At 44.3% G+C, this 26383-nt stretch overlaps 6 protein-coding genes, 1 non-coding gene and 1 pseudogene across 9 annotated transcripts in view; 4 read left to right on the top strand and 4 right to left on the bottom strand.

The window, feature by feature from the left end:
• Positions 1 to 47: 47 nt before the first annotated feature.
• Positions 48 to 2488, top strand: LOC9638366 (ribosome biogenesis protein WDR12 homolog). The gene is made up of 13 exons (XM_024681825.1): positions 48 to 218; positions 274 to 362; positions 416 to 522; positions 700 to 735; positions 792 to 868; positions 923 to 990; positions 1051 to 1152; positions 1197 to 1322; positions 1372 to 1515; positions 1576 to 1684; positions 1730 to 1790; positions 1846 to 1957; positions 2012 to 2488. The coding sequence occupies exons 1-13, from the start codon at positions 74 to 76 to the stop codon at positions 2108 to 2110; spliced, it is 1275 nt and encodes a 424-aa protein (XP_024537593.1). The 5' UTR covers positions 48 to 73; the 3' UTR covers positions 2111 to 2488.
• LOC112348738 (LRR repeats and ubiquitin-like domain-containing protein At2g30105) lies at positions 1942 to 3896 on the bottom strand. 3 transcript variants are annotated; one of them, XR_002993154.1, is made up of 10 exons: positions 3742 to 3896; positions 3602 to 3681; positions 3402 to 3542; positions 3236 to 3346; positions 3070 to 3170; positions 2878 to 3015; positions 2648 to 2819; positions 2481 to 2600; positions 2188 to 2424; positions 1942 to 2122 (listed from the first exon to the last, which is right to left on the bottom strand). XR_002993154.1 is itself a non-coding variant. In XM_024681827.1 (10 exons), the coding sequence occupies exons 1-10, from the start codon at positions 3887 to 3889 to the stop codon at positions 2296 to 2298; spliced, it is 1083 nt and encodes a 360-aa protein (XP_024537595.1). In that variant the 5' UTR covers positions 3890 to 3896; the 3' UTR covers positions 2185 to 2295. The 3 variants fall into 3 exon arrangements, 2 of the variants coding, with proteins under 2 accessions (XP_024537595.1, XP_024537594.1); XM_024681827.1 differs by lacking the exon at positions 1942 to 2122 and having other exon boundaries at positions 2185 to 2424; positions 2648 to 2713; positions 2771 to 2819; XM_024681826.1 differs by lacking the exon at positions 1942 to 2122 and having other exon boundaries at positions 2185 to 2424.
• A 74-nt stretch (positions 3897 to 3970) lies between these two features.
• On the top strand, positions 3971 to 4042 carry TRNAP-AGG. Its single transcript has one exon. It is a non-coding gene; the product is annotated as a tRNA-Pro (tRNA).
• On the bottom strand, positions 3991 to 6474 carry LOC9638365 (cryptochrome DASH, chloroplastic/mitochondrial). Its single transcript, XM_024681824.1, has 14 exons — positions 6328 to 6474; positions 6043 to 6267; positions 5847 to 5986; positions 5606 to 5779; positions 5416 to 5559; positions 5288 to 5365; positions 5112 to 5228; positions 5016 to 5062; positions 4883 to 4959; positions 4750 to 4828; positions 4629 to 4698; positions 4448 to 4571; positions 4340 to 4389; positions 3991 to 4294 (listed from the first exon to the last, which is right to left on the bottom strand). Exons 2-14 carry the CDS (start codon positions 6263 to 6265, stop codon positions 4121 to 4123), a joined length of 1497 nt encoding a protein of 498 aa, XP_024537592.1. The 5' UTR covers positions 6266 to 6267; positions 6328 to 6474; the 3' UTR covers positions 3991 to 4120.
• Positions 6475 to 6634: 160 nt separating this feature from the next.
• LOC9638550 (heat shock 70 kDa protein 8) lies at positions 6635 to 8452 on the bottom strand. The gene has a single exon (XM_024681778.1). The coding sequence runs from the start codon at positions 8450 to 8452 to the stop codon at positions 6635 to 6637; it is 1818 nt and encodes a 605-aa protein (XP_024537546.1).
• A 233-nt stretch (positions 8453 to 8685) lies between these two features.
• Positions 8686 to 11338, top strand: LOC112348737 (ferric reduction oxidase 7, chloroplastic-like). Its single transcript, XM_024681823.1, has 8 exons — positions 8686 to 8939; positions 8997 to 9093; positions 9151 to 9360; positions 9424 to 9658; positions 9706 to 10033; positions 10092 to 10356; positions 10407 to 11095; positions 11160 to 11338. Exons 1-8 carry the CDS (start codon positions 8780 to 8782, stop codon positions 11297 to 11299), a joined length of 2124 nt encoding a protein of 707 aa, XP_024537591.1. The 5' UTR covers positions 8686 to 8779; the 3' UTR covers positions 11300 to 11338.
• Positions 11339 to 11866: 528 nt separating this feature from the next.
• LOC9638364 lies at positions 11867 to 14095 on the top strand (annotated as a pseudogene).
• Positions 14096 to 22045: 7950 nt separating this feature from the next.
• Positions 22046 to 26383, bottom strand: part of LOC9638549 — a 5307-nt gene continuing 969 nt past the window's right edge. The window contains exon 4 of the mRNA XM_024681777.1: positions 22046 to 22261. Coding sequence (XP_024537545.1) covers positions 22046 to 22261 — 216 coding nt within the window. The remainder of the gene's footprint in view (positions 22262 to 26383) is intronic.

Here is a 26383-nt window from a genome sequence, read left to right as displayed (position 1 = left end):
GCTCGCGGGAATTTGGCGCTCTGGGCCGCCATAGCTAGGGTTCTTGAGCTAGGGTTTAGGGGTTTTGTTTTCGATGGATGCTGGGGAGCGCCAAGTCCAGGTGCGCTTCACGACGCGGCTGGGGAGCGATCTTCGCGTGGAAGCCACCGCATTCTCGCTACCCGTGCATCTCAATCGCTACGGCCTCTCGCAGATCATCAACACGCTCCTCGCGCTAGGTCTGGCTGGGATTTTTCCGAGATCTAGCGTGTGATTCTCCTTCTTTCCTCGCAGATAGCCCTCGGCCTTTCGATTTCCTCTTCGATGGAGAGCTCATTCGTACCACTCTCGAGCAACTCTACTTGTCAAAGAATCTTTCGGCTGTAAGTGTTTCTTTTTCTTCTTTGGTTCTAGCTTGTGGTTTTTCTTTTTTCAGGAGAGCATTCTTGTTCTTGAGTACATTCTAGCAGTTGGACCGCCGGAGCTCCAATCTTCGCAGCCCGAGAAGGATTGGGTCAGTGCTGTGAATGGTGTGAATCCCAGGTGGGCTTAGCGCGTCTAGAGTTTTTGTTTTTCCATTGGCGATGATTACTAGAGGAAGGCCACGCAGAGACGCCGCGAATGGTTTTTTGCTGGGTGATTCAGTGCGTGACATTAGCACTTGATATGAGCCAATGTATTTGTTGCAAGGCTTTGTTTCTAACTAGAGGGTTTTGGCAGTTTGATTCTTTCCGGGTCTTACGACTCATTTGCCAGGTCTGGATAGCTTTACTCATTATTTTCTTCATCTGAATTGTCGTTCTTTCATGCAGAGCCTGGTTTCCGGATGGGACTTGTGGTTCAGTTCTTAAGGGACACAGTGATGCGATCACGTCCATTGCTGTAGCTGGTATTCTTGAAGCAAATCATTTTGCGGATTGACCTGTTTCGTTTGGTTTCTCAGGTTCGTCGAATGATACTGATCTCGATGTTATTACTTCTTCTAAAGATAAAACCTTACGGCTTTGGAAGGTTGGTAGTTTTGATCGTGTTTCGATCATTGTTAGAAATAACTCGTTGGTTCGAATGTAGGTGCCTTTAAAACCATCTTCAAGCACTCTAAGTTCAGTCAGGATTTTTAAAGGCCATGCTGCATCGGTGCAATGTGTTGCTGCAAGCCCCTCGAACACCCAGGTGTGTGTCACCTTTTGTATATGGAAACACTCAAACCACCACAGGTTTGCTCAGGCTCATGGGATTCGACAATCAAGCTATGGAAGATCGACTCGGAAGATGAAGACAACGAAGACGAACAGGCACTCAAGAAGCGGAAACTAGATGGAGCAAAGCAATCGATTGCGCAGGTGAGCATCCGTTCATAATTTGGAAATGAGAGTACTTCCGTTTTTGCAGGTGACAGCCTTTACTACTCACAAAGAACACACTCAGTGTGTCGCGGCACTAGAATGGCCCGAGGACAGATACATATTCTCTGCGTCTTGGGATCATTCTTTCAGGCAATGGGACGTTGAAACAAGCATCAACACACTGACAATGGTAAATTTCTTTCCTTCTTTCTTTTCCCCCGATTCAATCAGACTGACAAGTTTTGGTCAGACGTGCAGCAAAGCCTTACACTGCCTGAGCGTCGGAGGTGAAGGATCGTCGCTCGTAGCTACTGGTGGCGCAGACCCGGTGCTTCGTATTTGGGACACTCGAATGCCAGGTAAAGCATGCATAGCTCTTCGTCACTAATCAGCAGTTTAAACAGGTACGGTGGTACCGGTTTTGCAGTTGACGTCCCACACATCGTGGATCAGTGCTTGTAAATGGTAACTAAAGATCTCATAGATCGTGTTAGAAAATAACCAACATATCTCTCAACAGGCATCGCCAGTCGCCCAAGCATCTATTAACCTCGTCCTACGATGGCACTGTCAAGATGTGGGATATAAGAAGTAAAGTTCCGCTTCAAACTGTAGAGGCGCACAAAGACAAGGTTCGTTTGTTGCGAGCAAGTGCTCAAACAATTTACATTCTCGTTTTGTTGTAGGTCCTTTGTGCGGATTGGTGGCGGGAGGACACAGTAGTCACTGGTGGCGCCGATTGCGAGTTTAAGCTATTCAAATACACACCGATCGAATGGCTATGAGAGAACACTCTCCTGCGAGCACAGAGAGTAAGCGTGTCATCTCAAATCATTCGATCATCGGTGACTTCGAAGTGTACCTTGAGAATTTTTGGAAGTCAAGTTTAGAATGCTTGTTAGTTCCTCCAGGTGAGAGAATAAGATCAGGAACCATTTCGCTCACGAGTGCTTCGTTTGTCCGGATCGTTTCACCAGTGCCGTGTTTCTTGAGTGTCAGCGCCCTCGTCAAATCCATCCGATGGCCCCATTACTTGAAACACCATCTGTTTGTCATACTTCGCCTTCCTTCTCGCATCAAACTCCTCCCAGCCATCAATCTGAGTTGCGGTTTGCAATGTAAGCATTCAAGAAAAAAATTCAGGAACAAGTATACTTCTCTCAGAGCTTCGATGGTGATGGGATTCCCGTGCAAATCAAGCGAGTTGAGTTCACCACACCCCTTGAGAATGCTCGCTGGAAACTCCTTCAGAGCGTTGTTTGCAACGAGTAAGGACTGAAATAATTCGAGTGAGATTTCCTTGGCTCGAGACTTGAATCTACCTTGAGTTTTCGTAGCTCGCTAATCGATGGTGGTACAAGAGTCAGGAAATTCGAAGAGAGATTGAGCTGTTTCCTGTCATAAGTTATCCAGAGAAAAAGAAAGGCAGAAAAGGAAATGCAGACATTCGTAAGAGCAGAACAGTGTCCAATAGACGATGGAATTTCACGTAGGCTGCAAGCAACAAAGTAGCAAAACGTTGTTACTGTAAATCCATGCGTTTCCAACGCACCTGTTATTGCTCAAGTTCAGCCTTTCCAATCGAGACAGCATGCCGATCTCGTCTGGCAGCGTTGTGAGTTTGTTCCTGGAAACGTTTAGCAGCCTGAGAGATGAAAGCCCTTGAATCTCACAAGGCAAGCTGGTCAAGCTGCACAAGAACCAGTGACAAACAAAATGAAATCACTGAAGAAGCTGCTCGTACCAGTTGGCCGTGAGTTCAAGAAGCTCAAGGCTCTGTAGTGAGCACAAGCTTTTCCAGTGAATGCTAGTATCATCGAGGCTGTTACCCGACAAAGACAATCTCTACACCCACAGCGAAAAAAGAAAAAGTTCCAAGGAAAAAAGGAACCGGAAAATGAAAAACTCACCTTTAGTTTTGACAAACATGAAAGTTCGGCCGGCACCGTTCTTAGCATTGTGCTCGTCAAGTCCAAAATTATTATCGACTGGCCGAGAGCCCACACAGTGGCTGGAATTTCCTGTGGAACTTTGCTAGAACCAAATCAAAGACAGAGAGAACATCTCTTCACGTACCAGCACTTCAGTGTCTCGTAATGAGACATACCCAGTCGATTTCCAAACTTCAACTCTTTCGGGTGGTTTGATCTTTGTGGCCGGTTTCTCCGCTGGCTTCGACTTGAGCAAAACGCTAGGCTTCTTCATCTCAGGAGCTGACTGTAGAAATTTTTAGAAAAGAGCAAAGAACAAAGAGTCCGAAAGGACGGCATTTTTACCCCTTGATGTGTTCCTTGCGTGGCCATCATCATAATCTTGGAGCCGCTGGCGAGCGTCATGTCTGGAGTCAAGATCTTCCCTGGAATAACACGATGTGCGCAAAATTGAAGCACAAAAAGAACGAAGAATCGAAGTATACCTTTGTGGATGAGCTTCTGTCCGCGAGGGAGCACATTGGTCAGAGCTTGGAGCCGCTCCATAAGATCGCTCACTCGCGCCGACGATGGTAGTGAAATGTCGAGCGTTTGCTGCCCATGCCTGACGCTCACTCGCAGCTCCGCTTCCATTGTCACACTCAAAAGCCCTATAATTCAATGCGACCTCTTAGCGACAAATGTTAATCCTGGTTAATTCATTCTACACGTAATGGGCATTTGGTCTAGTGGTATGATTCTCGCTTAGGGTGCGAGAGGTCCCGAGTTCAATTCTCGGAATGCCCCCGTTCCCTTTAAATTAACATTTTGGCAAACCATATTTATACTATTTACTATTACGTAGAAAGCACATTTTCTCTTTTCTCATTTCCTGAAGTTCGCAGAGGTTTTATAGGTTCGTCCCGGGTTGGAAAATCTGAGTGGGACAATTTTTTTCAAGTAGCCCACCTTGGGAGAGTGGCGTGCATCAGTGGGAAGTTCTTGGAGTTGAGGAATCCAGTGAGAAACATAGCTCCCATCGGGATCATAAGTTTGAGCCTGTTTTCCATTGTTTTTGAGAATGTAAATTGAAAGAGTGAATACCTGTTTGGGAATGCTGAAGTAGCGATCTTCTCGTGGATCATTCCCAACCCCTGCAGCAAAAACTCGGCGTGTCAAGCTTCTTCAACTTGAACGTAAAAATGTAGTTACCAGCTCCATACGTCCAGTTTCCATAGTTAGAGCATGGATCGTAATCCAGCAGACAGGATTCAAACCACTCGGCTCCCATGCGCCAATCAATCCCCATATCACGGACTAAAAACGAGCAAACAATCTGGAAAGTTGATTTGTTAGACTCCTTAAGGAAATTATGTTCTTCTGTTTTCCAAACCTGACGACCACGATTCGACATAAAACCTGTAGCATACAGCTCCCTCATGTTTGCATCAATCAGAGGGTACCTGTCCATTTGATTCATTAGTAAATTCATTCGCTAGTTTACTCGTTTATACCCCGTGGTTCCTGTACGCCAGGCTTCAAAAAGCGTTTTGTCCTGGCTCCAGGATTTCGTTCTCACTTTACGAGGTCCTTCTGAGGATAAAGTAATGTTAAAACTGGTCTCTGCTATGTGAGACAGGCCTTTACCTAGATGAAATATAGAATTCCCATATTTCATTGACAGAAAGCGAAAATAATCTCTCCAAATCAGCTCAAACAGAACCCTGTCAAAGAAATGTTAGAAACAATTGGACCAAGCTTATAGATAATGCATGAGTACCAGTATGTCGAGTTGTTTGCTGTTCGTTCTTTCTCGTATCTTTTCACCTGAAAGCCAGAGAATTTGACACAAGCATCCTGAAAACTTAATACTTGCCTCTTCGTAGATAAAGCGAGGTGATATGCTACCCGAAGCCAGCCAAGGGGAAAACTTTGTTGAATAATCAGCACCTAGCATCCCATTTCTCGTCTCTTTGTAGTTACGTAAGCAGTTCTAGTGCACAAAACAGTGTAAGATATATTTATTCGAAACAGTAAAGATGACATTGATACCTTAGTCCAGAAGTATTCACAGAGCCTCTGAATGGCTGCTGTTTCCCCACCGGTAAATTGCATTGCCGCAAGTGAGCTCTGATTACATCAAACCGTGTTAGGCCTGGGTAAAACATAGAGCTTCACACCTGTTCTCGCGGTCTCAATCCTAAGTCGCTAAGGTTTGGAACTTTATCAAGGTCCCCAACTTTTTCTCCGAGGCTATCTGGAAGAGGACCAAGTGTTTGGGGCAATTTCAGGCAAGGCCTTACTCGGGACGAGCTTTCAACTGCCTGACGATAAAAAGTCAATTCATAGCGAAGGGGGCCAACTTCTTACCTTGCGAAACTGTGTGTAAACATCTGGTAACCTGGCAGTAGTGAAGGGCAGATCATTCAAATGATACATGGTCGTGCCCCATACGAGTTCAAGCTTTGCTTTCGTGCCAATTGACTTCTTAACAGCTTTTTCCACTTGTAGTTCTTCGCTACACGTTTCTTCTTGTGCATAAATCTGCAAACCAGCAAGGTATAAGTACGAAACACAAACAAAAGAAAAAGAGTGAGTAAAACTTACTTACGGTATGAGCTCCTACAGCCTCCACTAGCAAAGGTAGTATAAACTCTGGATTTCCAGAGCGAATTACCAGGTCCAACCCCCTCTTCTTCAAGTTTTTCTTCAAATCCACCAGACTTTCTAGAAGAAACTGTGCGCGCAGTTCTATATCACGTTTGAAAATCAGTAGAGCTCCAAGTAAAAAGAAATCACAAGCTTACCTCCAGTCTTTGGAAATTTAAAATAGTGAGTCGTCCCAAAGTGCCTTGGATCAACACAATACACCGGAAGCACGGACGAAGAAGACGCCCAAGCCTTGAAGAGCGCCTCATTATCCACGATCCTCAGATCGTTCCTAAACCACATTATCGACACGCCCTTGCCATTCCTGCTCGATCCCGCCGAGCTATACCTCTGAATCATGCTCTCCACCGCATCCGCCATCGCTGCGCAATCCAACAGAGCCACGCTCAGCAATTCCCTGACCTACATTCTACGATATCTACCTCTCGTCGCTACCAATCTCCTCGACACCTTAGGAGCTGCCGCCGAGAGCCTCGAATCACGAAATCCCACACCAATTGCGTAGAAAGTCGAAAAATCCGAGCTGGGAAGAAGCGTTCCCCCTCTCCTGAAGCAGCAGCTAGAAACCACCATAGCCGCCCTAGCGGGCTCTAAGAAAATTTGAATCAAAAGCTCGAGAACACTCGTCCACACACGTGGCAAGCGTCCGAGTAATGCTCGTGGCCACTGTAATCTCCATACACGTGTCATACATTTCTTTGCCCTAACCCTAAATACAACCACCTTTTTTCAACTCATAGGCACTGGTTGCTGGAGGAGAACCACGTCCATGCTATCCCCGTGCTTGTTCCAGAGAGCTTCCACACACCAGTCATGCCCGTCGTCCACGGTTGGCATCCTCACTTCCCGGAGCTCGAGCGCCGCCACTCCGCCGCTACCATCGCCGCCACAATCCTTGGGAAGGCAAGCCCCCGCCATCACCCTCAGCACATTGGACGCGTCCACGTCCACGCACACAGTGATGAGCAGCACGCCCTTGGGCGCCGCTGGTAGCCCCGCGAGCTTGAAGAACCCGAGCAAATGGTTGCTCCTCGCGTTCTTGCTCTCGCCCTCGTACACCACGATCAGTGCGTCCCGCTGGTTGTCGCGGCTGGTCGTCACCACCACGTCCCTCCGGGCCGGGATCATCGAGTTCTTGTGGAGGATGGGCTGGAACTCACCGCCCAAGAGCGCCACTCCCACGCTGGACGCCATAGCCTGGATGGTGAGCAGATCCAAGCTCCCGTTCGGGTCCGTCACCCCAGACATGATCGCGCCCTCCAGCGCCGCCCCGCGCGCCGCCGCCTCGGACGTGTCGATCCCCGAGCTCTGGATCTGGTTGTGCAGCAGCGCCTCCATCTTCCTGGCGCCGAAGATCTTCTCCAGCGCCTCCTTGACCCCGGGGACGCTGGAAGCTCCCCCGACCGCGATCACGTCGGAGATGGCCACCGGCTCCACGTCCGCGTCTCTCAGGCACCCGACCACCAGGCTCGAGCACCGGGCAAACACTCCGGCGTTGAGATCCTCAAACACCTCCCTCGTCACGCTCCTGGAGAAGATCTGCCCGTTGCCAAGCTCCATCTCCACCAGCGCGTCCGGCTCGATCGACAGCGCGTGCATGGCTCTCTCCGCCGCGAATCTCAATCGCCCAGTAGCGATCGCCAACGCCGCCTTGGCGGGGCTGTGCCCGAGCTGCGGGATCATCTCGGAGACGAGATAGCTGACCAAGTTCTGGAGAAGCTCCTCGCCTCCAAACGCCTCCCCAGCGAGGCCCCGGATCTGCGAGACTCCCCCGGCGGTGGCGGTGATGGCGACGTCGCAGTAGCCAGCGCCCATGTTGAAGATCAGCGCGAGCTTCTCGGCGGCGCTGGCCGAGACTGGAGCTGAGATTCCCTGCTGCTGGATCATCTGGGCGTAGACGAGGCCGGCGGCGGTGGGCTCGGGCATAAGCCGCGCAACTTGGAGCCCCGCCATGACGCACGCCCGCTCGATCGTCATGAGCTGGAAGCGCGAGAAGCAAACCGGGACGGTCACCACGGCCGAGCGGACGATCCTCCCAAGGTGGAACTCGGCGATGGCGCGGAGCTCCATGAGCTGCAACGCGAGGATCTCCTCCGGGGTGGTGGATCTCCAGATGTTGTTACTGCCGCGAGCACCAAGGAAGGGCTTGAGTCCGATCCCCAGGCTCTCGATCAGGAATGGGTACTTCTCGCGGCAGCTCTGGACGATCGGATCGGTGTCAGTTCTACCCACCAGTTTCTTGGCGCCAAAGATCGCGCGCCCAGACCAGAGCTCGTCCTCGCTCGCGCCGCCGCCGACCTTGTTGATCCCGGTGGGCGTGTCGCTGAAGAGCACGTAGGCGGGCAAGCTCTTGCGATCCTCCGGGCACTGGAAGACATCCACTCTCCCATTCCTCCACACCGCCACCGCGGAGCTCGAGGTGCCCAGGTCGATGCCGATGGCGGCGCTGGATTCCAGCGTCGGTGGAAGCGCGGTGGAGCCATCGGGAGGCTCGTCGATCATCGGCTCGCCCGTGACAATGTAGCTGGGACTGGATTCGGCAGCCATCTCACTCCTGGAGCGATCTACACTGCCAAGAGGAAGAAATCGCGGCTAAGAAAGCCGCCAAGAACAGCACCAGAGTACCTTCTGGAGTCTTCTTTGCGAAACCCTAGAAATTTTCATACGGTGCTAGCCAAGATGGCGCGATCACATTGCACCACGTGTCGCGCGATAAAAAAAGCTATATTTCGTGTAAAAATACCAATATTTTTGCACTGTCGTCATCCAGCGAAGATCCACTGCATACTTATTTTGACTCTCGCGCTTGTTCTACATCGCGCTTGGCAAAAAAAATCTAAATCCTTTGCCATAGAACAAAAAGTTTCCAGGAAGATGGGAGCTTCGATTCGTGGATTCGTCTTCAAGTTCTTCATGTTCTTGGTGTTCGCTGGCTGGATTCTCGTGTGGATCATGTCTCCAACATCAGCGTTCTTCACCCATTTCTCGGGGCCGATTGCCGAGCGTGTTTCTCTCAAATCCTACGGACAAACTGGTAAGATCTTTCCCTTCTTCGATCAACACTGAGAATTTTATGTTACCCCTTTTCCAGGAGTTTACACGCTCATCTACACAGCTCCGGTTCTCTTCATGGCATTCATCGCAGCGCTCTACCTGAGCCACACCAAGAAGCACACGAACACCAACGAGTTAAGAGAACTTAGTTAAAACTCACCCTTTTCTCATCAATCTTTGTACCATGCCAGGGGATTGAGAAAGTTTCTCAAAGTTAATCCGTGGACTTATCCGGTTTTTCTCCGAGGACCACTGGCACTGATTTCTCTCGCCGAGCTCGCGCTTCTCACAGCTTCCATTGCCTTATACACATGGACTCTTGCAAAGTACATGAAGGGCTCTTTCGATAGGATCAATGTCCCTTTCGACTGGATGGGAAGGCCTATAACACTGGGACCACTGTAAGTGATTGACAAACAAAAAAGAGAAGAAAAAACCATATCACTTTTTTTGCTGGCTTCCAGATGGGAACGAAAGTTCAACATTGTTGGAAAAGTCTTTGGTATGACTGGAGCCGTCCCTTTTGCGTTTCTCTTCTTCCCAGTCGCGCGGCTCTCTTCACTCTTCCGGCTGATAAACATACCATTCGAGCATGCCGTGCGGTACCACATTTGGACGGGGCATATCACGATGTTCCTCTGGACTGTCCATGGCTTGGTTTATATCCTCTACTGGACAATGGCAAACAAATCACAAGAGGTATCAAAGTTTTCGAGAAAAGAGCTTATTTGGTTTCTCTCTTGCAGCTTGTAAGGTGGCACAAGATCGACATAAGTGGGCTTACTGGATTGTTTACTTGGATCGTCGGCCTTCTGATGTGGGGGACTTCTCTAGCTCCAGTCCGGAAGCACAGATTCGAGCTCTTTTACCACACACACCAGCTTTACTTTGTCTTCATCGTTGGCTTTGCTCTTCACCTCGGGGAGGGATGGCTCGCCATTGTTATCGCCGGAGTGTTTCTCTTCTTCATCGATAGACTCTTCCGGTTCTTGCAATCGATGAGGCACGTTGAGGTGGTCTCGGCGAAAGTCATCTCTCCAGAAACTCTGGAGCTCACTCTCGCTAAAGTTCCTGGTGAAAAGCAGATACATTTTTCTGTTCTTCGCTGTTAACTTATGACTTACTTGGACAGATTTGAAGTACCCGGCCGCAAGTGTGATCTTTCTCAACTTGCCAGCCATCTCGAGATTGCAGTGGCATCCTTTCACTGTTACATCATGCTCAACTGTGGACGTGGATCGAATTACTATTTTCGTGAAATGCAGTGGAAGCTGGACCTGCAAACTCAAGTCGCTGCTCGATCAGGAGCGTCTCAACGAGAACTCACACAACTATCCCGTACACTTTGAAGCAGCAGTTGAAGGTCCTCATGGTCACGAGCTGGATCATCTTCATGCGTAAGTTTTTGGGCTCAAAATGCATTAAACCTCACACCTTTGTGCTGCAGATATCCAACTTTGATCTTCGTGGCCGGAGGAAGTGGAGTCGGACCATTCATCTCAATCCTTAAGGACTTGCTCTACAAAGTCCACAACAAGCTCAGGCTTGCACCAAAGAAAATCGTTTTCATTCTGGCAGTCAAGTTCTCCGAGGAGCTCCAGATTCTACATTCCATCTCACCTTCTTCCATCGCTCCCGATTTCTCCGCTGCGGATTTCTTGGAACTTCATGCTTATGTCACTCGTGAGAGCGAAAGTGATCTCGAATCCCCCGTCAAGTTGAACGAGCTCGATCATAAGTCCGTCATCCATTTCGCGGGACGCGCGGCATCGTCTGGAAATCCAAACGCGAAGAAAGTTAGAGCAGTGGCAAAGACATTTGGCTACAAGCTGTATGCAGCAACAATCCTGGCATCGTTCGCAGGATACATGCTCATCGCGGGACTGGTGCACCGCTTCTACATCTATCCGATGGATCACAATACGTACCAAGTTTGCTCGATATCGGGTAGAGGATTTGCGTCGCTTCTGGAGTACGTGGTCGCCATTTGTGCCTTTGGTGGTGGAACTATCCTCCTGTGGAACTGGTCCAAGTCGAGACGAGACTCTAATCTTGTAGACGCGCCAGTGATAGACCCAAGCTCGACGAAAATGAGACCAAGCAAAGTGGTTTATGGAAGACGCCCGGATTTCCAAGGTAAGCAGCTCCTCAAGCAAGGAGAAATTCGATTTGTGATCTAAGTTGCGTTTTTTCGTCACAGAGATCTTCTCTGAGCACGCAAGCAAAAACAAGGAATGCACTGGAGTCTTCGCTTGTGGACCCGAGGGAATGCAAAGGAATGTGGGTTTCCAGTGCCGAGATCACAAGCTCAACTTCCACCCATTAAACTTTGAGCTCTAAACTTTTCTTTTTGGAATAAAAAAGGAACAAAGATGAGTATTGTTTGGAAGCGGGAAGGATCATACCTGTAGCAAATTCTTGCGTGATGCTTTACGCGAGGGATCTCCACATCACGGCGCAATCACAGGCGCAGAAAACAAAAAGATTTGACAACGAACGAACACTTGAAGCTCACTTGGGCAAAATCCACCACTAAAATATACGAGGATTAATCCCTCGAGTTTGCAAAAGGGGAGTTGACAATTTTATGTACTATTTTGCATGAAGCAAGGGTGTACAGCTTTTGCATGACTATAGACTAGACAGAGGCCATTCCTCTCATCCGCAATGGCTTTTCTTCGTGTTGCTGCCAAGGCTTTCATGGCGATTGTCTTTGCAGGATGGATGATGATCTGGATCATGAGGCCAACGAGAACTTGGACAAAAAATTTCTGGAATCCTTGGCATGGCAAACACAGGGACACCGGGCTCTGGCGCTGGAGGAGAGGGAGAAGGCAATAATTTCGAGAATTTCTTACACCAAGGACCTATCAAAGTGTCCGGTGCTTTGCGAAGATCATACTACAAATGGCTTTGCCAGAATATTCTCTTGCCAGATTAATACTGGGCGAGAATTCGCTCCTCGATCCTGGGCGACGCCCTGTTCCTCATGAGGCCAACGAGAACGTGGATTCTGGAATCCTGTTCTTCGCCATGTCTCCTCCAAAGCATATGGCGACACTGGTATATAATCGCGCCAGGAAGTTGATAGCACTGCTCACTGTGATTCTTCCAGGGGCATACACGCTTATTTACTTCTCCCCCATACTCCTGGTGGCGTTCGTTAGAGCCATTTATCTAAGTTACAGCAAGAGAAGCAAGTGAGCTAGAATCTCAAATTCTTCTTTGATAATAATTTAAGCATCCTCTTTTTCTTTCTTTTATGCAGGACCATGAAGCCACTTAAGATAAATCCATGGAACTATCCAGTGTTTGTTAGAGTCCCATTAGCGCTAATCTCATTATCCGAGTTGGCGCTGCTTGGGGCTTTTGTGGCTTTGTTTGCTTGGACGACCGCTAAACACCTCAAGATCTTTCTACAGGATCAATATTCCATTCATGATGCATCCCAGAATGAGCGACCACATGGATCCTTTGTAAGTATTAAGTGTCTCAAAGTCACGAACTCTCAACTGAGATGTACTTTTCTTGATTGAAACAAGAAGGTGGCAGAGGAAGTTTAACATCGTTGGAGGCAGGCTTGGGCCGTCCCGTTTGCATTTCTTTTCTTTCCAGTTGCAAGATTTTCCTCCCTTGTCCAGCTTATCAATGTTGAGCACTCGATCCGCTATCACATTTGGATTGGGCATATTATGATGGTTATATGGTTTATGTCAATTTCTCACAATCCAAAGAGGTAAACCTGTTTTTTACATTTTTTAAACTTTATTCTGTTTTTGGTCCATTTTATTTTGTGGGAGAAGACGAGCATGTTTGCATGGATTGTTGGCCTGATTATTTGGGTCACATCACTCAATCCTGTTCGCAAGCAGAGATTTGAGCTCTTTTATTATACTATCATGGCAAGCCATTTCTCTCCCACACGGAAAAACGAATCCAATCACAAACAAAATGTAGACTGATAGACTATTCAGGCTCTTACAATCCAGAAGGCATGTTGAGGTGGTATCGGCAAGGATGATCTGTAGTGAGACCATAGAGCTGACGTTTGCAAAACTCCCAAGTATTATACTTATCTATTTTTTTAATATCTGTATTAATATTTTTTGTTCTTATTTTTGCAGATATGACGCAGCAAGTGTGATTTTTGTGAACCTCCCTGCGACTTCAAGTCTGCAGTGGCATTCATTTACAGTCACCTCCTGCTCTGGAGTCGAGTTTGACAAGCTCTCGATTTTAGTGAAGTGAAGTGGAAAATGGACATACAAACTCAGGGAGCTCTTCATCCAAGAGGGTTACAGAAGTATTTCCAACGAGAATCCAAGTCCCCACGGGCATAACATTGACTATTTGCATATGTAAGTGTATCAAATATATGACTTTGCTCTTATGATGGGTTACTTTGTTAGATACAAAATGTACTTATTCGTTGCTGGGGGAAGTGGAATAGCTCCTTTTCTATCGATTATCAAGGATCTTCTCCACAAGGTCCAAACAAAGCAGCGCACTCCACTGGAGAAGATTTTTCTTGTGTGGGCGGTGAGGAAGCTGGATGAGCTTGGCATTCTCAAAACAATATTCATACAAACTCTTCAAATTGACATTCAAGCTTATGTTACTCGCCAAGATATAGGAGAGAAGCAACAAGCCCTGGACAATGGGGTCTACAATGAAAAGCTGGACATTGTCAAGTTTGCTGGAAGAGCAACAACAGCATCAGTGTGTGCCGAGCCTTCTCCATCACAAGACATCAGTAAGGTCAAGAAGCAAGTTAGAGGAATCTCGAGAACTCAGGGCTACAGACTATATGCTGCAACGATCTTGGCATCTTTCCTCGGTTACATGCTCCTTGCCGGAGTTATTCATCGCTATTACATCTTTCCACAAGACGAGAAAACCTACAAAGCTTTCTCCAGAGCAGGGAGGGGTTTCAGCTTGCTCATGGAATACGTTGCTGGAGTTGTGTTCTTCGGTGGAGCAACGATTCTCGCTTGGAACTGGTGGAAAGGAAAAGACTTGCACCTTGTAGATGCGCCATATGTGGGTTCCATTTCAACTGAAGTTGGACTCAAGCCAACCAACATTCAGTATGGAAAGCATCCGGAGTTTCAAGGTGAATTGATGAATCAGACTTAAGAGAGGGATTAGGCGTTTGATTCTGTGCAGACATTATTCCAGAGCATTCAAAAGGAAGGAAGGAGTATGTGGGAGTGTTTGCTTGTGGGCCTGAAGGAATGCAAGAAAGTGTGGGAGTCTGTTGTCAAGCTCACAAACTCAACTTTCATCCTCTTAACTTTGAATTGTAACATGTGATTTGGACTAGAAAGATTTTAAGTGTGACTTACAATAAAATTTTGTTTCTTGCATGCAACAGTGTTATTACTATTTAGTATTATTTATTAATCCAATTGATCAATTTATAATTTATACCATCTTACTCTGAAGTGTAATATTTTCATCTATAATATTAAAAGGTACAGGAAGAAAGAAAGAGAGAACTTGATAGGACGAACATCTTGCTGTGCTTAAGATGAAGAGTGCCACTTGCGTTCTTGCTGAGCACTTACAGCCGCTCCTGCAACATCAGGGGTCTCACGACGATAGCTGCTTTCACCAAGAACAGAATTCCAGATAATCTATTCCTCCTGAGGAGTGGTCAGGGTGAGCCTAGAACAGAGAAAGTTTGTTCACAGTGAGGAGCTTGATATTGTGCAGATGTGTACAATTATTTCAGCTGAGTTCGTTAAGGCTTCGTTTCTGGACAAGTCTAATTGGAAAAAACATAAGATCACTCAAAATTTCAGTTCCTTTTGCCTGTGCTTCTCATGTTTCAGCCTTCCTCTTCTCTTGCTCTTTTTGATCGATTTCTTGGGTCTGGATCAAGTGTCCTATGCGACAGGTGATAAAGCACAGCCATTGAATATTCATTTGGGCACCCATGCACTCCACTCTAGTGCTTTGTAAAGAAAAACATTCCAGCAATGATTGTCATTGTTTGAAAATCATAGTGTGAGCAATAATGACATGAGAAGAGGCTTGTACCCTAAAAGTGTGGAGTTCTTATAGAAGCCACTCTTGCCATTGTTGTTGGAGTATAAAGTTTTGTTATTGCAGTAATAGAGACTTGTATTGTTAAAGCTCTAACATGGCTAAGTCCATGATGGGAATGAAAGAGCTTGTGGCTGGTGCCATAATGGCATTAAAGGTTGGCAGTTATGTCCTAGAGATGGCATACACTACTATAGTAAGAGATGGCCCAAGCATCTCTACCACACTAGAAACACTTAACTCATATATTAAATCATTCTCAATCTCCATGGCATGGTTATACACTTGGAATGGCATTGCTTGGCCACTTTTTACTAAATCCCTAGCTAGAGTTTGGTCATATATGTGGAAATAACCAAATTCTCCTCCCTTACCTCCTTCCTTTGACAAATCTTCTAGTATTGTTTAAATCACAGCATGTAATCAAGTTTACATTTGTTGCTGCCCTAGAAGAGGAAAAGCTCACAAAACAGCTCTTGTGAGCCCTTCTCAATTTCAAACACCTTATGAAACAAAAGAAGCAGTATAAGGAAATCTTCATCTATTAAAGCCTGCATTTTCCCTGCCAACAAGCTTGTGAACTCCAAATATTATACCCCATCAATCAAGATATGATTTGATAAAATTGTAATATGGTCTCTAAAAGAAACCCTGAAGTAGGATTAAACATAGGTAGAGCTATAGTACACAGGAGAAAGTGGATTGTTAGTTGCTCCATGTCAAGATCAAAATGCTCACACTTGAAAAATGCAACTAATAAAGAAAACTCATTGATTGAGATGCACTCCTAGAAATCTAGCCCACAACACAAAAATTCGAGTAAAAAATAGGTGAGAAAGCTCCAAACTTCCCATAGATAATGCAAGAAGAGAAATGACACTAGATCTCTTGACATATAGCACCAAAACTCATGAGATAAAACTCTTTTGGAAAGCTAATACCTGCTTTAGCTCTTGGACAAAACAAATCTTACAAAATCCAAGCAAATAAACAGCGAGAAAGTTCTAAATTCCTCATAAACAATACCAAAAAAAATAAAAATGATATGAGATTCAAGATAGGACTCAAGAAGAAGCTCTCCTCAAGTTCTTTCTAGAAAGGAAGAAAAAACACTCAAAGAAATCACAAGACAAAGAGAAAAAACCACTTAAACAATCAAGAAATGACAAAATCTTGCAAGAGAATGGATTGAATAAGCAAAAACTAAAAACCTTGAAAGTAGATTTTTTAAGAGCCAAAAAGATCTGAGAAAATAGTAACTTATAAAGAGCATACACCACTAATGGTCTTGTCTCAAATTTAATTGCATGATTTATAAATTAAACCTTAGTTTTTTATTTTTCAGCAAATTGAGTAGATGGGCTTGTATATTATCTTTCTATCCTTTGGTATCACAAATTTACAAGTCTGAAAATTAAAGTTTTTAGCCATGAGTATCAAAACCCAAAGAAAACTTAAAGAAATTAAAGAATTTGTGATAATGGCAGTGAATCTCATTGAGAATTAGAATTGTGCTAAGAACAAAAAAAATCACATGGAATTTGAATGGGCTAGCTAGGAATTGATTTATCCCACCATGATCACCTCAATCACTCATACTCTAAACTTGCAAGGGAAGATATACCCCATATAGAATATCCACTCATGTTCTAAGAATATTATTTATGCTCTACAACATCTTGAATTATACTTTTATTCCAGAGAGCAACAGAGATGGTAGTTTAAGCTCTTACATAGATTTAAGTAAAGAGTGTGTTTAGAAACTATATATTAATTGAATCATCAACTCATCAACCAACCCAACCAACTCATGAAATGATCAATCAACTTGTGAATTTAATAGATTCATGAATTGACTAATAAACTAATGACTTGATCAATCAACTTACCAAATGATAAATTAATTAAATCAAGTAAAATGGTCATTATGAAGCACACTTTATCCATTGTAAGCTCTCTTGCTGGAAAACCACTCTTGCAGTAGCCATAGCAAGTTGAATCTGATCATTCTCCAACAATTCAATATAGTTTATGGCAATTGCTCAACAGAAGACTTGCTGCTTCCAGGCAAGCCAACCAGCAAGATGTGGATAGTTTGAGCCTTTCCCTGCCATGGACAAGCTTGTGTTCTTGCCACCTCCACCACCATCGAATCCAGAAGTTCAAAACAGTGTGAGATCTTCCACTTCTTGGAGGAAGGAGTGGAAGTTCAACATGTTGCAGATCTTCTTTCCAGCAAACCACTCCTGCGGCACACAAATCCCCAGAGCTTCAACCAACAATCCAACTGAAAATCCCCGGAGCTTGCAAGGCTTCCTGGACAAGCGCTTTTGCAAAGAGAAGAAAACGACGTTGACCTTGTATGCCCTAAACCCTAAACCCTAAACCGTAGACCCTAAACCCTAAACCGGCTCGTGGTATTTAACACAACAAACAATAATGTAGTTCCTTATGGGACTATGTCAGATTACACTTGCCGGCATCTTGGCAACTGGCACACAGTCGGGCAAACTAGAAAAGATCTCCAAAGTTATATCGAATTGGGAATCTAAACTTGTAAGATTGATCGCTCACCTCGCTGGAGGAGCCCCCGCTGTGCAGGAGCTTCAGCTTTCATCCCAACCCCTGATATATTAACAAGAATGACAAGGAATCTTCACGATCAAGCCAAGATTATATCCAAGAGAACCACCAGCACCACAAGTTCTTCTACTTGTGAAATACAGCAAAAACTTCATAGTAATTTGAAACCGACCGGACTTTCAACTTGGAAGCCACTCAACACTGCATAACAATGGAAAGCTGGGCGATAGGTGTAATCAAACGAAAAAAAAAATCAAGCAGCATCCACCTTGTCTTTTGATCTTTGACTTCTTTAGGAGGTTTCACAAACTCACTTGCACCAATGCTTTATTCAGCAATTTTGTTCTGGATGTCAAACTGGTCGGCATCCTCGTGGGAGATTGCAAGCGTTGTATCAAACAGAACGCCTCTGGAAACGACGCCAGAGTATGGCACACCGCAGCAAGGACTAAAAAATAAAATCACGAGTTTTAATCGAAACATCAGCAAATTGGCCGGTTCTATCCTGCAGCTTTTCTTGGAAAATTTCTCGAAAGCTCTTACCTGGAACAAGCGGTTTTGAGCAAAAAAGGTTTGAGCTTTGCCAAATTGTGGTGTGTGCGGCATGTGACTGCTAGAGTAGATAGTCTCTCGCTTGCTCGGGAACCAGAGTGGAGATCGAGGCCAGCATTTCCGGATTTCCCCCCTCGTGCTTCAACTTATCCTTCGTCGTTTGTAAGCTAGTTGTGATTCCTTATGTCATAATAAACAATAATAATAACGTTTTATTAGAAGTTACACTGGCCGGCATCCTCGCGGGAGATTGCAAGAGTTAAAGCATGCATTCCTATTCACTCTGCAAACCACTCTAGTGTACTGGCACACTGCCGGGCAAACTAGAAGAGATCTCCAAAGTTATATCGAATTGTCTGATGTATCACCTCGCTGGAGGAGCGCCTGCTGTCCTGCAGCTTCAGCTTGCATCACAACCCCTGTTATATTAACAAGAATGACAAAAATCCTTCACTCAAGCCGAGATTATACCCAAGAGAACAACCAGCACCGCAGCAATTGCCATGATATTTGATTTCATTCCCATTTCCAACCAAGCCTTTCGCTCCAAGCACAGAATGTAACACAAACGCTCTGATTTCATGAACGCTGCAACCAGAAAAGTCAAGCCTCCCAACTGAGACTTGTACACAAAGATTATCTTATAAAGCTATACATAGAATCACGCAATCTCAAGGTACTCATGCAAAGAAAGTCCTACACTATATCGAACTTGAAATTTTCTTTTGCTACCTTTTCAAAGTGAGACATACAGAAAAAGCTTCATATTCGTATGATATCGACAAGACTTAACTCTCAAGTACTTCAATAGTGAGTTACCATAACCTGGACATTCTCAGATATAAACAACCCCATGGAGAGTGCAAGCGTTATAGCATGTATCTTTAAACAGAGCGCCTCTGCTGGCATTGGTACACAGCAGGGCAAACTAAGAAAGAAAAATCATTAAGGAAAGTTTCAGGAAATTGGTTGCTCACCGAGCGCTCTCTGTCCTGCGGCTTCAGCTTGCATCGCACCCATAGGGCAATCTTCCACACTGAATTATACACTTACCCAATAGAACCACCGACACCACCACTATGGAACAGCCTTGGATGATAAAGTGTCCTTAGATTTATACTCAAAAGTATACACAAGTTCTTGAATGAAATTAAAAGTCAGGCATACCAACTGAGACTCCCTCGTGGATAGACTACAATTCAAAAAAGCCACTAGAAGCTAGAGTATTATTCAAAATTTTCTGCAAGAATCTGAAGAACAAACTTGCCAATGTACTTGCTTGATTCATAAGTTTGACACGTCTAAAGGCAATGTGAAGTCACTCCAATTTTAAATCACTTCTAAGTGTATGAGAGCTCCTGAGCTCGCTCCAGCCAACCCGATGTTCCCTAGAACAACAAATTCACCACAGGGGAGTGGCGAGGCAGCATCGGCATCGACGGGCACTCTGTGGCAGCAGCCTGTTGTTGTGCCACCTTTCCAGCCCATGGTGCCACCATCGTCAGTCCAACTTTTCCAGCTTGTTACCCAATAGTGTCCAACTTATGGCAGGAAAAAGATAAGCTCAACGTTCTTGAGTATGGGGGGGAGAATGATATCATCAAGCTGCAGGATTGGTTGCATTGCATTGAATGATGGTTCAATTACGAAGGACATTCAGAGGATTATAAAGTGCCGTTTGCTACTTTACACCTCAAAGGATTGGCTTCAGGGTGGTTCTTCAGCCTAGAAAGAGCACACACTCTTCCAAACTGGGAAACATTCAAGAAGCTAATTCGTTAGGAGTCATCAACGTGGCTATGGAGGAGTTACCCGTTCAATAAGCTATGCGGGATTGTTTATCTACCACCTTGAAAGAGTTCAACGAACAATGGCTGCAAGCTCGTTATGCTGTCAACAATATCCTGGAGGAGGCCTTGATGCAGAGGTGTATAGCATCTCTCCCAACGTCCATGGCTGTTGATATTGCTCAAAACCCGCTAACAGTTCATCAAGCAATGACGTATGCATTGCATGTAGACATGAAGTTGAGGGATTTGGAAGAGAAGTTGGCTAGTAGATATGATGGACATAGAGAGGCTATAAACAATCGACCATAACCTTTTGCACCACACCAGTCACAGCAGTTTTCACGACCTCCACTGGAGTCCCAGCGTCAGTAAATCGTGATAAGAGGCTCAAAGACTTGCGTAAAGGCAAGTGTTTTGACTGTGGCGAGAAATGGAATCGAAGTCACAGTGTGCAAGGCTCAGGAGGTGCCACACCCAAGAGCCAGGGTCTCTAGCATACAACTTCAAGCCAACGAGCAGGGTGATCTGCTACCATGTGAACTGGATGAAATCGACAATGATCGTGAGGTGTTCATCATGGAGGTTCACGCCCCAGTGAGCGACACACTAGTGGATAAGGAGCCCACTCTTATAGGTCCTTTCAATTTGCCTCAGCTTCTCTTTGAGGAACAGTCTCACTACCAGCTTTTATGGGCAAGGCTGGGCCAGAATGTTTCTGTGTCCAAGGTAATGTGGGGCAACGTGTGGCTTTTGCATTGATTGATTCAGGTGCATCACACACATTCATCAACAGGAAGTCTTTGGGAAATTTGAAGCTTTTGCTAGTCGATGTAGCTCATCCTCTGGAGGTGAAGATCACTGATGGGGGAGTGATCAAGGCTAGCCAAAAGACTACTTGCTCATCCACATCAGGAGGATATGTGGTCACAGGATCCTTTTGGATGCTGGACATGGGGGCAGTTGATGTCATACTGGGAGTGGAGACTCTGCAGCAGCTAGGAGACATCATAGTCAACTTCTAAGAAAAGCACTTAACCTTTGAGAAGGATGGCCACACATCGTTGGGTTGGAGCTAGACCTTGCTGACCAGTTTTGACCGCTTTGCTAGCCCAGTATAAACATCTTATCTCCAACAGTGCGCAATCCTAGTATTATGACATACGTATGGGCAACTTTCACCAAGTGGAGAGTGCATTTCAGTGTCTTTAGAAGAGGATGATACTATGGCAGTTGCACACGAGAGAAAAGAAGTCTTGTGTGAAGAAAGCAGGTTGCAACCAGCTTGCAAGGGAAACTCAGGCAGCGGGGGAAAAGGAGCCCTGCATGAAGAAAGCAGTGACCACAAGCCTCAACCCGATGAAGGAAAAGAAGCTTCACTGCAGGAAAGCAGAATTGAGCTGAGGGATTCAAAGTTGTTGAGCTTCTCAGGATTAGCAATGAGAGCAGGGCAGCTCTTTCGGAGGATATTAGCTGGGGGCAGTGAAAAATCCCAGGAAACTGAGGAGCTTGGGCCGATTTCAGAAGCATTATGGGACATCAAAGCAGCAGATATTCCAGAAGCAGTTTGTCAACTGGCTGAAAAGTTCCCAAAGGTAGGTTTGTTCTCAGGAGGCCATCGAGCAAACAGGCGTTCAACACCACATAAGCCTTCAAGAAAGAACTTGGCCAACTTGTAGTCCGTTCGTGTGCCTCAGCAGGCAGGAAAGAGAGATGGTTGACAAAATGATTGACGAGCTGATAGATGATGACATGATAGAAGAAAGCTCAAGCCCCTGCCCTGATTATCACGTGGATTATAGAGAGTAAAACAAGCTCACAGTTAAAGCAAGTTCCCTATCCCAAGCATTGAAGATCTCATTGATGATTGCCACAACCAAACCAATTCATAATTCAATTAAATCAAATGATGGTGAATTATGAAACACACTTTGTCCACTGCCATAGTCTGGTTTGTCCTTTCAGTCTGTCCATCTGTTTGGGAATGATATGTGGAGTTATAGCTTAGTTTCATTCGCAGAGACTGGCACAAGGATCTCCAGAAGTGACTCAAGAACCTCAAGTCCTTGTCTGATACAATCTCTCCGGGGATCCCATGGTACTAGACAATTCCCAGTTAGAATAGCTCAACCACCTTTGCATCTGCTGTGGTTGCCAAAGAAATAAAGTGGCTAATCTTTGTCAAGCAGTCTACTACCACCATGACAGCATCCAAAGCAGCCACCTTAGGCAAGCCTGAGATGAAATCCATCGATACTGATGCAAAAAATGCTTGAGCTACTAGCAACGGCTTCAGCAACCTTAGAAAAGGGACTGTCTCAGTCTTGATTTGCTAGCATGCCAAACACTCCCTCATCCAACTTTTGACCTCCCACTACATTTCCTTCTAGTAAAAGCGAGACTTGATGGCTGTAAGAGTTCCTGCCATGCCTGGATGGCCTGCTAGCAGACCTGAGTGACACTGTGCAAAGACCTCCTACCTAAGATTTGCCTTTCTGCTTATCACTAGTTTCCCTTTCCTCCAGAGAAGGCCATTCTTAAATATCAATTCAGGATGTGACTGATCAGCAGATTGTGAGAGTGGAGTGAAGATTGGCCTGAGCACCACATTGTTTATGTACCCCTCTGCCACTCTAGCCAGGAAGTTTGGTGTCCGTCTGGATACTCCTATTAAGACTTGTGATGCTGGCTTCTCAAACATTCTAGATAATGCATCCAACAAAGTATTCTTCTTCCCTAGAGCACTTGAAGTTTCTCTATCCATCTTTTTTGTCTTTTATTCAGCTGTGGTTGCTCTAGCAAGAACTTGATGTTGTAGTGATCTCTCTAGAGCACAAATTGTGAAGATAGTAAATAATGTCACTATTTTTCCATAGTATGCAAAACTTTTCCTTTTCTTTGTCTATCTAACCACTTTTGCCTCAACTTTAATTAAGTTCCTTTGCTAAGATTCACACTTATTATATAAACTCTGGCTTAATCCTATTTAGGTTTAACTAATTATTATAAAATGTTAACCAAGATTCCCAAACTTTTTACCAATCCCCCTCCCTATTTTACCTTTAAAATTGAGTCCTTAACCTCACTATTCATCCCTCCCCTTTGGGAGGCAATCACTTTAGGCTTTCACCTCATAACCTGTATTAGTATTCGGACTCAGTCTTGGACTTGAGTATCTCCAATAAGAATAAATAATAATCTCTGGAGCATAAATTGCAAAAGTAGCAAGTATTGCCACCATTTTTCCACAGTATTTGTAAGGAAAAAAAAAATTCTTTTCTAATTTGCCAACTAACCTCATCTATTTAACCACTTTTACCTTGGCTTTAATTAGGTTCTCTTGCCAAAGTTCATGCCTATCCTACATTAGTCCTACTTAGGTTTAGATACTTATTGCATTTAAATCTAAAGTCTTAAATGCATCTTTTAGTTTAAAACCCCATAGGGAAACACCGTGGTTAATTGCCTAGTATAAGTACCTCAACTCCCCACCTCCATCCCAAAGGGAAGGCCCAAGCCCCTATAAATGGGAGAGGACCAATGAATTTTATAGTACTTAAGTAAAATGCCACTCCACATAAGCCAGAAGCACCACAATCAATTTCCCTTTTAGGAGTGGGAGTTGCTTTTGAGCATTTCTTTGAGGAGCTTTTTTGGCATTCCTCAAGTCTATATTCACTCCCACCCAAGGCTATTAACCCTTAATTTTAACCCTAACTCGGTTTAGATGAAGGAGAGTTTCTTCAAGACTAAATCCTTAGTCTCACCATCTATATTATATTTTGGAAACTCCTGCCCCTAGGAGATTATTGTTTTGGGCTTTCACCCCATAACCTATATTAGTATTCAGACTCAGTTTTAGATCTGATCTTGGATTTTAGACTCAATCTCAGACTTGATCTCAGACTTTAGACTCGGTCTCAGACTCAATCTCGGACTTTAGACTCAGTCTCAGACTTGATATTAGACCTGATGAACTCTCTATCATTCTAATCGTGATTTTGGGGGATTCTTTAGCATACAACACTTTGATGAGTTTGTTTTTTCTTTTTAGGCATTGTTGTTACTAACCTCACAACAACACTTGGGATTTCTCATCTTAAGTTGAGTTCTTACTAGCCTCAAAGGAATGGCCAGGTTGAGGTTACGAAAAGTCACGCAAGACAATCTTCTAGAAGGTTATTCAAGATAATTCCCATGCCTAGCCAACCCTATTACCATATGGATATATAAGACAATAGGGAAGCTCCCTCCATTCCAATTGGTGTATAGTTTGGAAGCAATTCTCCCCATACAACATTGTTTACCTCCTACCAGATCTCCTTCTAGGAAGCAGATCCCACTACAATTATTAGGACATCACAGGATCTTCACACCAATTCCACAGATCAGTTGGATGAGGATCTAGATATTGCAGCTGTTTGTATTCAGATTCAACAATATCACACTGCTCTTATGCATGCACAGCAATGAGGTGAAAACTCCCCCCCCATGTGTGTTGTTTGGTGCCTTCATGCTTTGCACCATAGAGTGAAGTTTCAACCTCCCTGTATCAAGTCTTTAAGAGTGCATGGACAAACTCCTACTGGCTTGCAGAGCTTACAGGTTCAAAACTGCCAAATCTGATCAGTGGTAATCATGTCAAGAGGTATTTTCTCTAAATTGGTTCCTTCTTGTTTCCCTACATTTGGTATTTGGTGTTTCTTTTTTTGTCCAATCTTTAACACTTATGCATGATGTGTTTTTCAACTTTGCAGTTTAGCAATGAAGAGGTCCAATATTGTGTTGGGAGCACAGCATTTCGCAACTATCCTGGGAAATGTTATTCATGTGGTGGATTACAGGAATGTCCACACTATGATTCTCTTACGAGATAAGTTTCTTTCCTTTAAGCAGGGTTATTCATTCAGTGTCATGAGACAGAATTTCTTTGATCAAATTGCTATGCATTCTTCAATTGCATTATGTTGTTTCAGCCTGCCTCATATGGTTCTTGCTTTTATGTATCTTTGATACTTGTTTTAACTACATTGAAAGCACAGGGAGGTACAAAGTACGGGTTGGTCAGTTGGATGCCTTATTCAGTCCAGACAGGCCATTACTTCTGTCTAGATATTTCGAGACTTTTCCATCTTTTTGTGTTTTCAATGATATGGAGGTGCTGGTTAGCAAGTGAGGCAGGGCAAAGGTTGCTTTGGGGATTGTTGTGCACAAGCAAGATCCTTGTGTTGTGTACTACCGGGACAGGCAATCTGCCAAGACGCAAGTGATCCAAGCGATTGATGGAAATATGAATTTGTTTCCTACTCATCTTTGCCTGGAGTTTGGTCTTGAAATCTGTCTCAGAACATTGTTTGTCAACCATTTTTTGGTTGAGATGTCTTTCTAGAGTTTCTTGGCAGTTTCTTCTTTCCAGCAACTTTTTCATAAGGGATTTGTTTTTCCTAGGAGGTACGGAACCATATATAAAGGACAACTAGGGTAGTCCTTTTTGTTCAATGAAGCAAACAAAGCAAAGTGAGAGGAGGATATTCACCTAGAATATCCTCCCACCAAAACAAAAATTAGTAAACTGGCACTAATGACCATTTATTGCATCAAAAGAAATGGTAATATTGCAAATTTTGCCACTTCACTTACTTCTTTAAATGGAAAATCCTGGAAGTGATAACAAAAATATATATATATCATGGTATATTTATCTGTTATTTATATTTATTAATCTAATTGATCAAATGGAAGTTTATAGCTATATACATGTTTATAATTTATAAACACAAGATTAATCTTACTGAATACCAACCATTAGATGGTAAAATAAACTAGAATATACTAGGAAGTGTTTAGGAATGTTTATAAATTATAAATATAGGAAGCTTTTCTTCCTTGTGCTGTGGTGGCCAAGACGAAATCCAAGAGTGGAGTGGACGGATTGCCGGGAAGCGATTAATCTAAATGAATAACAACCCTTAGATGATAGAATATCCTTCCACTACCATCCCTTTACAGGTTTGCTTAAGCAAACCAAAAAGTTTATAAATTAAAAAAATAAAATTAATCCAAATGAATAACAACCATTAAGTAGAATATCTTAGAACATCTAGTCTTTTTAAGCAAACAAAATCATCTATTTTTAGCTAGTTTTTGCCATTACTAAAGTTGTCCAAAAAATATTATATTTTTTTCTTCTTTCAGTCTATTTTTGGAATTATTATTTATATTTATTTTATAATAAATTCATATTAAGTTCATAATATTTTCTGATTACATCCTCTAAGCCCAACACTGGGCACAATTCTTCCGTGGGCTACAAGAATCACAGCAGCACGTCCGGGTGGATCCACATTTTCCAGTGCTATTTGGCACGCAGCAACAAAACTTCCGCCCAGACTTACTTTGGCAATACCTATCAAACCTTGGACATCTTCCCAATGTCGGTTGTGGCCGTGGTGAA

Source organism: Selaginella moellendorffii, unplaced genomic scaffold (assembly GCF_000143415.4).
Source record: "Selaginella moellendorffii unplaced genomic scaffold, v1.0 SELMOscaffold_32, whole genome shotgun sequence".
Lineage (NCBI taxonomy): Eukaryota > Viridiplantae > Streptophyta > Lycopodiopsida > Selaginellales > Selaginellaceae > Selaginella > Selaginella moellendorffii.
This window is presented reverse-complemented; position numbering and strand designations above follow the sequence as displayed.

What these genes read in the sequence shown, in the direction of transcription:
- LOC9638366 (XM_024681825.1), top strand. Translation starts at nt 74, where the DNA reads ATGGATGCTGGGGAGCGCCAAGTCCAGGTGCGCTTCACGACGCGGCTG. An exon ending in AAACCTTACGGCTTTGGAAG is followed by an intron (nt 991 to 1,050) that starts GTTGGTAGTTTT and finishes GTTCGAATGTAG; the next exon opens with GTGCCTTTAAAACCATCTTC. An exon ending in CAAGCCCCTCGAACACCCAG is followed by an intron (nt 1,153 to 1,196) that starts GTGTGTGTCACC and finishes AAACCACCACAG; the next exon opens with GTTTGCTCAGGCTCATGGGA.
- LOC112348738 (XM_024681826.1), bottom strand. Translation starts at nt 3,889, where the DNA reads ATGGAAGCGGAGCTGCGAGTGAGCGTCAGGCATGGGCAGCAAACGCTC. An exon ending in ACAGAAGCTCATCCACAAAG is followed by an intron (nt 3,682 to 3,741) that starts GTATACTTCGAT and finishes GTGTTATTCCAG; the next exon opens with GGAAGATCTTGACTCCAGAC. An exon ending in CATGTTTGTCAAAACTAAAG is followed by an intron (nt 3,171 to 3,235) that starts GTGAGTTTTTCA and finishes CTGTGGGTGTAG; the next exon opens with AGATTGTCTTTGTCGGGTAA.
- LOC9638365 (XM_024681824.1), bottom strand. Translation starts at nt 6,265, where the DNA reads ATGGCGGATGCGGTGGAGAGCATGATTCAGAGGTATAGCTCGGCGGGA. An exon ending in TTTACACACAGTTTCGCAAG is followed by an intron (nt 5,560 to 5,605) that starts GTAAGAAGTTGG and finishes TTTTATCGTCAG; the next exon opens with GCAGTTGAAAGCTCGTCCCG. An exon ending in GAATTCTATATTTCATCTAG is followed by an intron (nt 4,829 to 4,882) that starts GTAAAGGCCTGT and finishes CTTTATCCTCAG; the next exon opens with AAGGACCTCGTAAAGTGAGA.
- LOC9638550 (XM_024681778.1), bottom strand. Translation starts at nt 8,452, where the DNA reads ATGGCTGCCGAATCCAGTCCCAGCTACATTGTCACGGGCGAGCCGATG.
- LOC112348737 (XM_024681823.1), top strand. Translation starts at nt 8,780, where the DNA reads ATGGGAGCTTCGATTCGTGGATTCGTCTTCAAGTTCTTCATGTTCTTG. An exon ending in AAGCACACGAACACCAACGA is followed by an intron (nt 9,094 to 9,150) that starts GTTAAGAGAACT and finishes GTACCATGCCAG; the next exon opens with GGGATTGAGAAAGTTTCTCA. An exon ending in GAGCTGGATCATCTTCATGC is followed by an intron (nt 10,357 to 10,406) that starts GTAAGTTTTTGG and finishes TTTGTGCTGCAG; the next exon opens with ATATCCAACTTTGATCTTCG.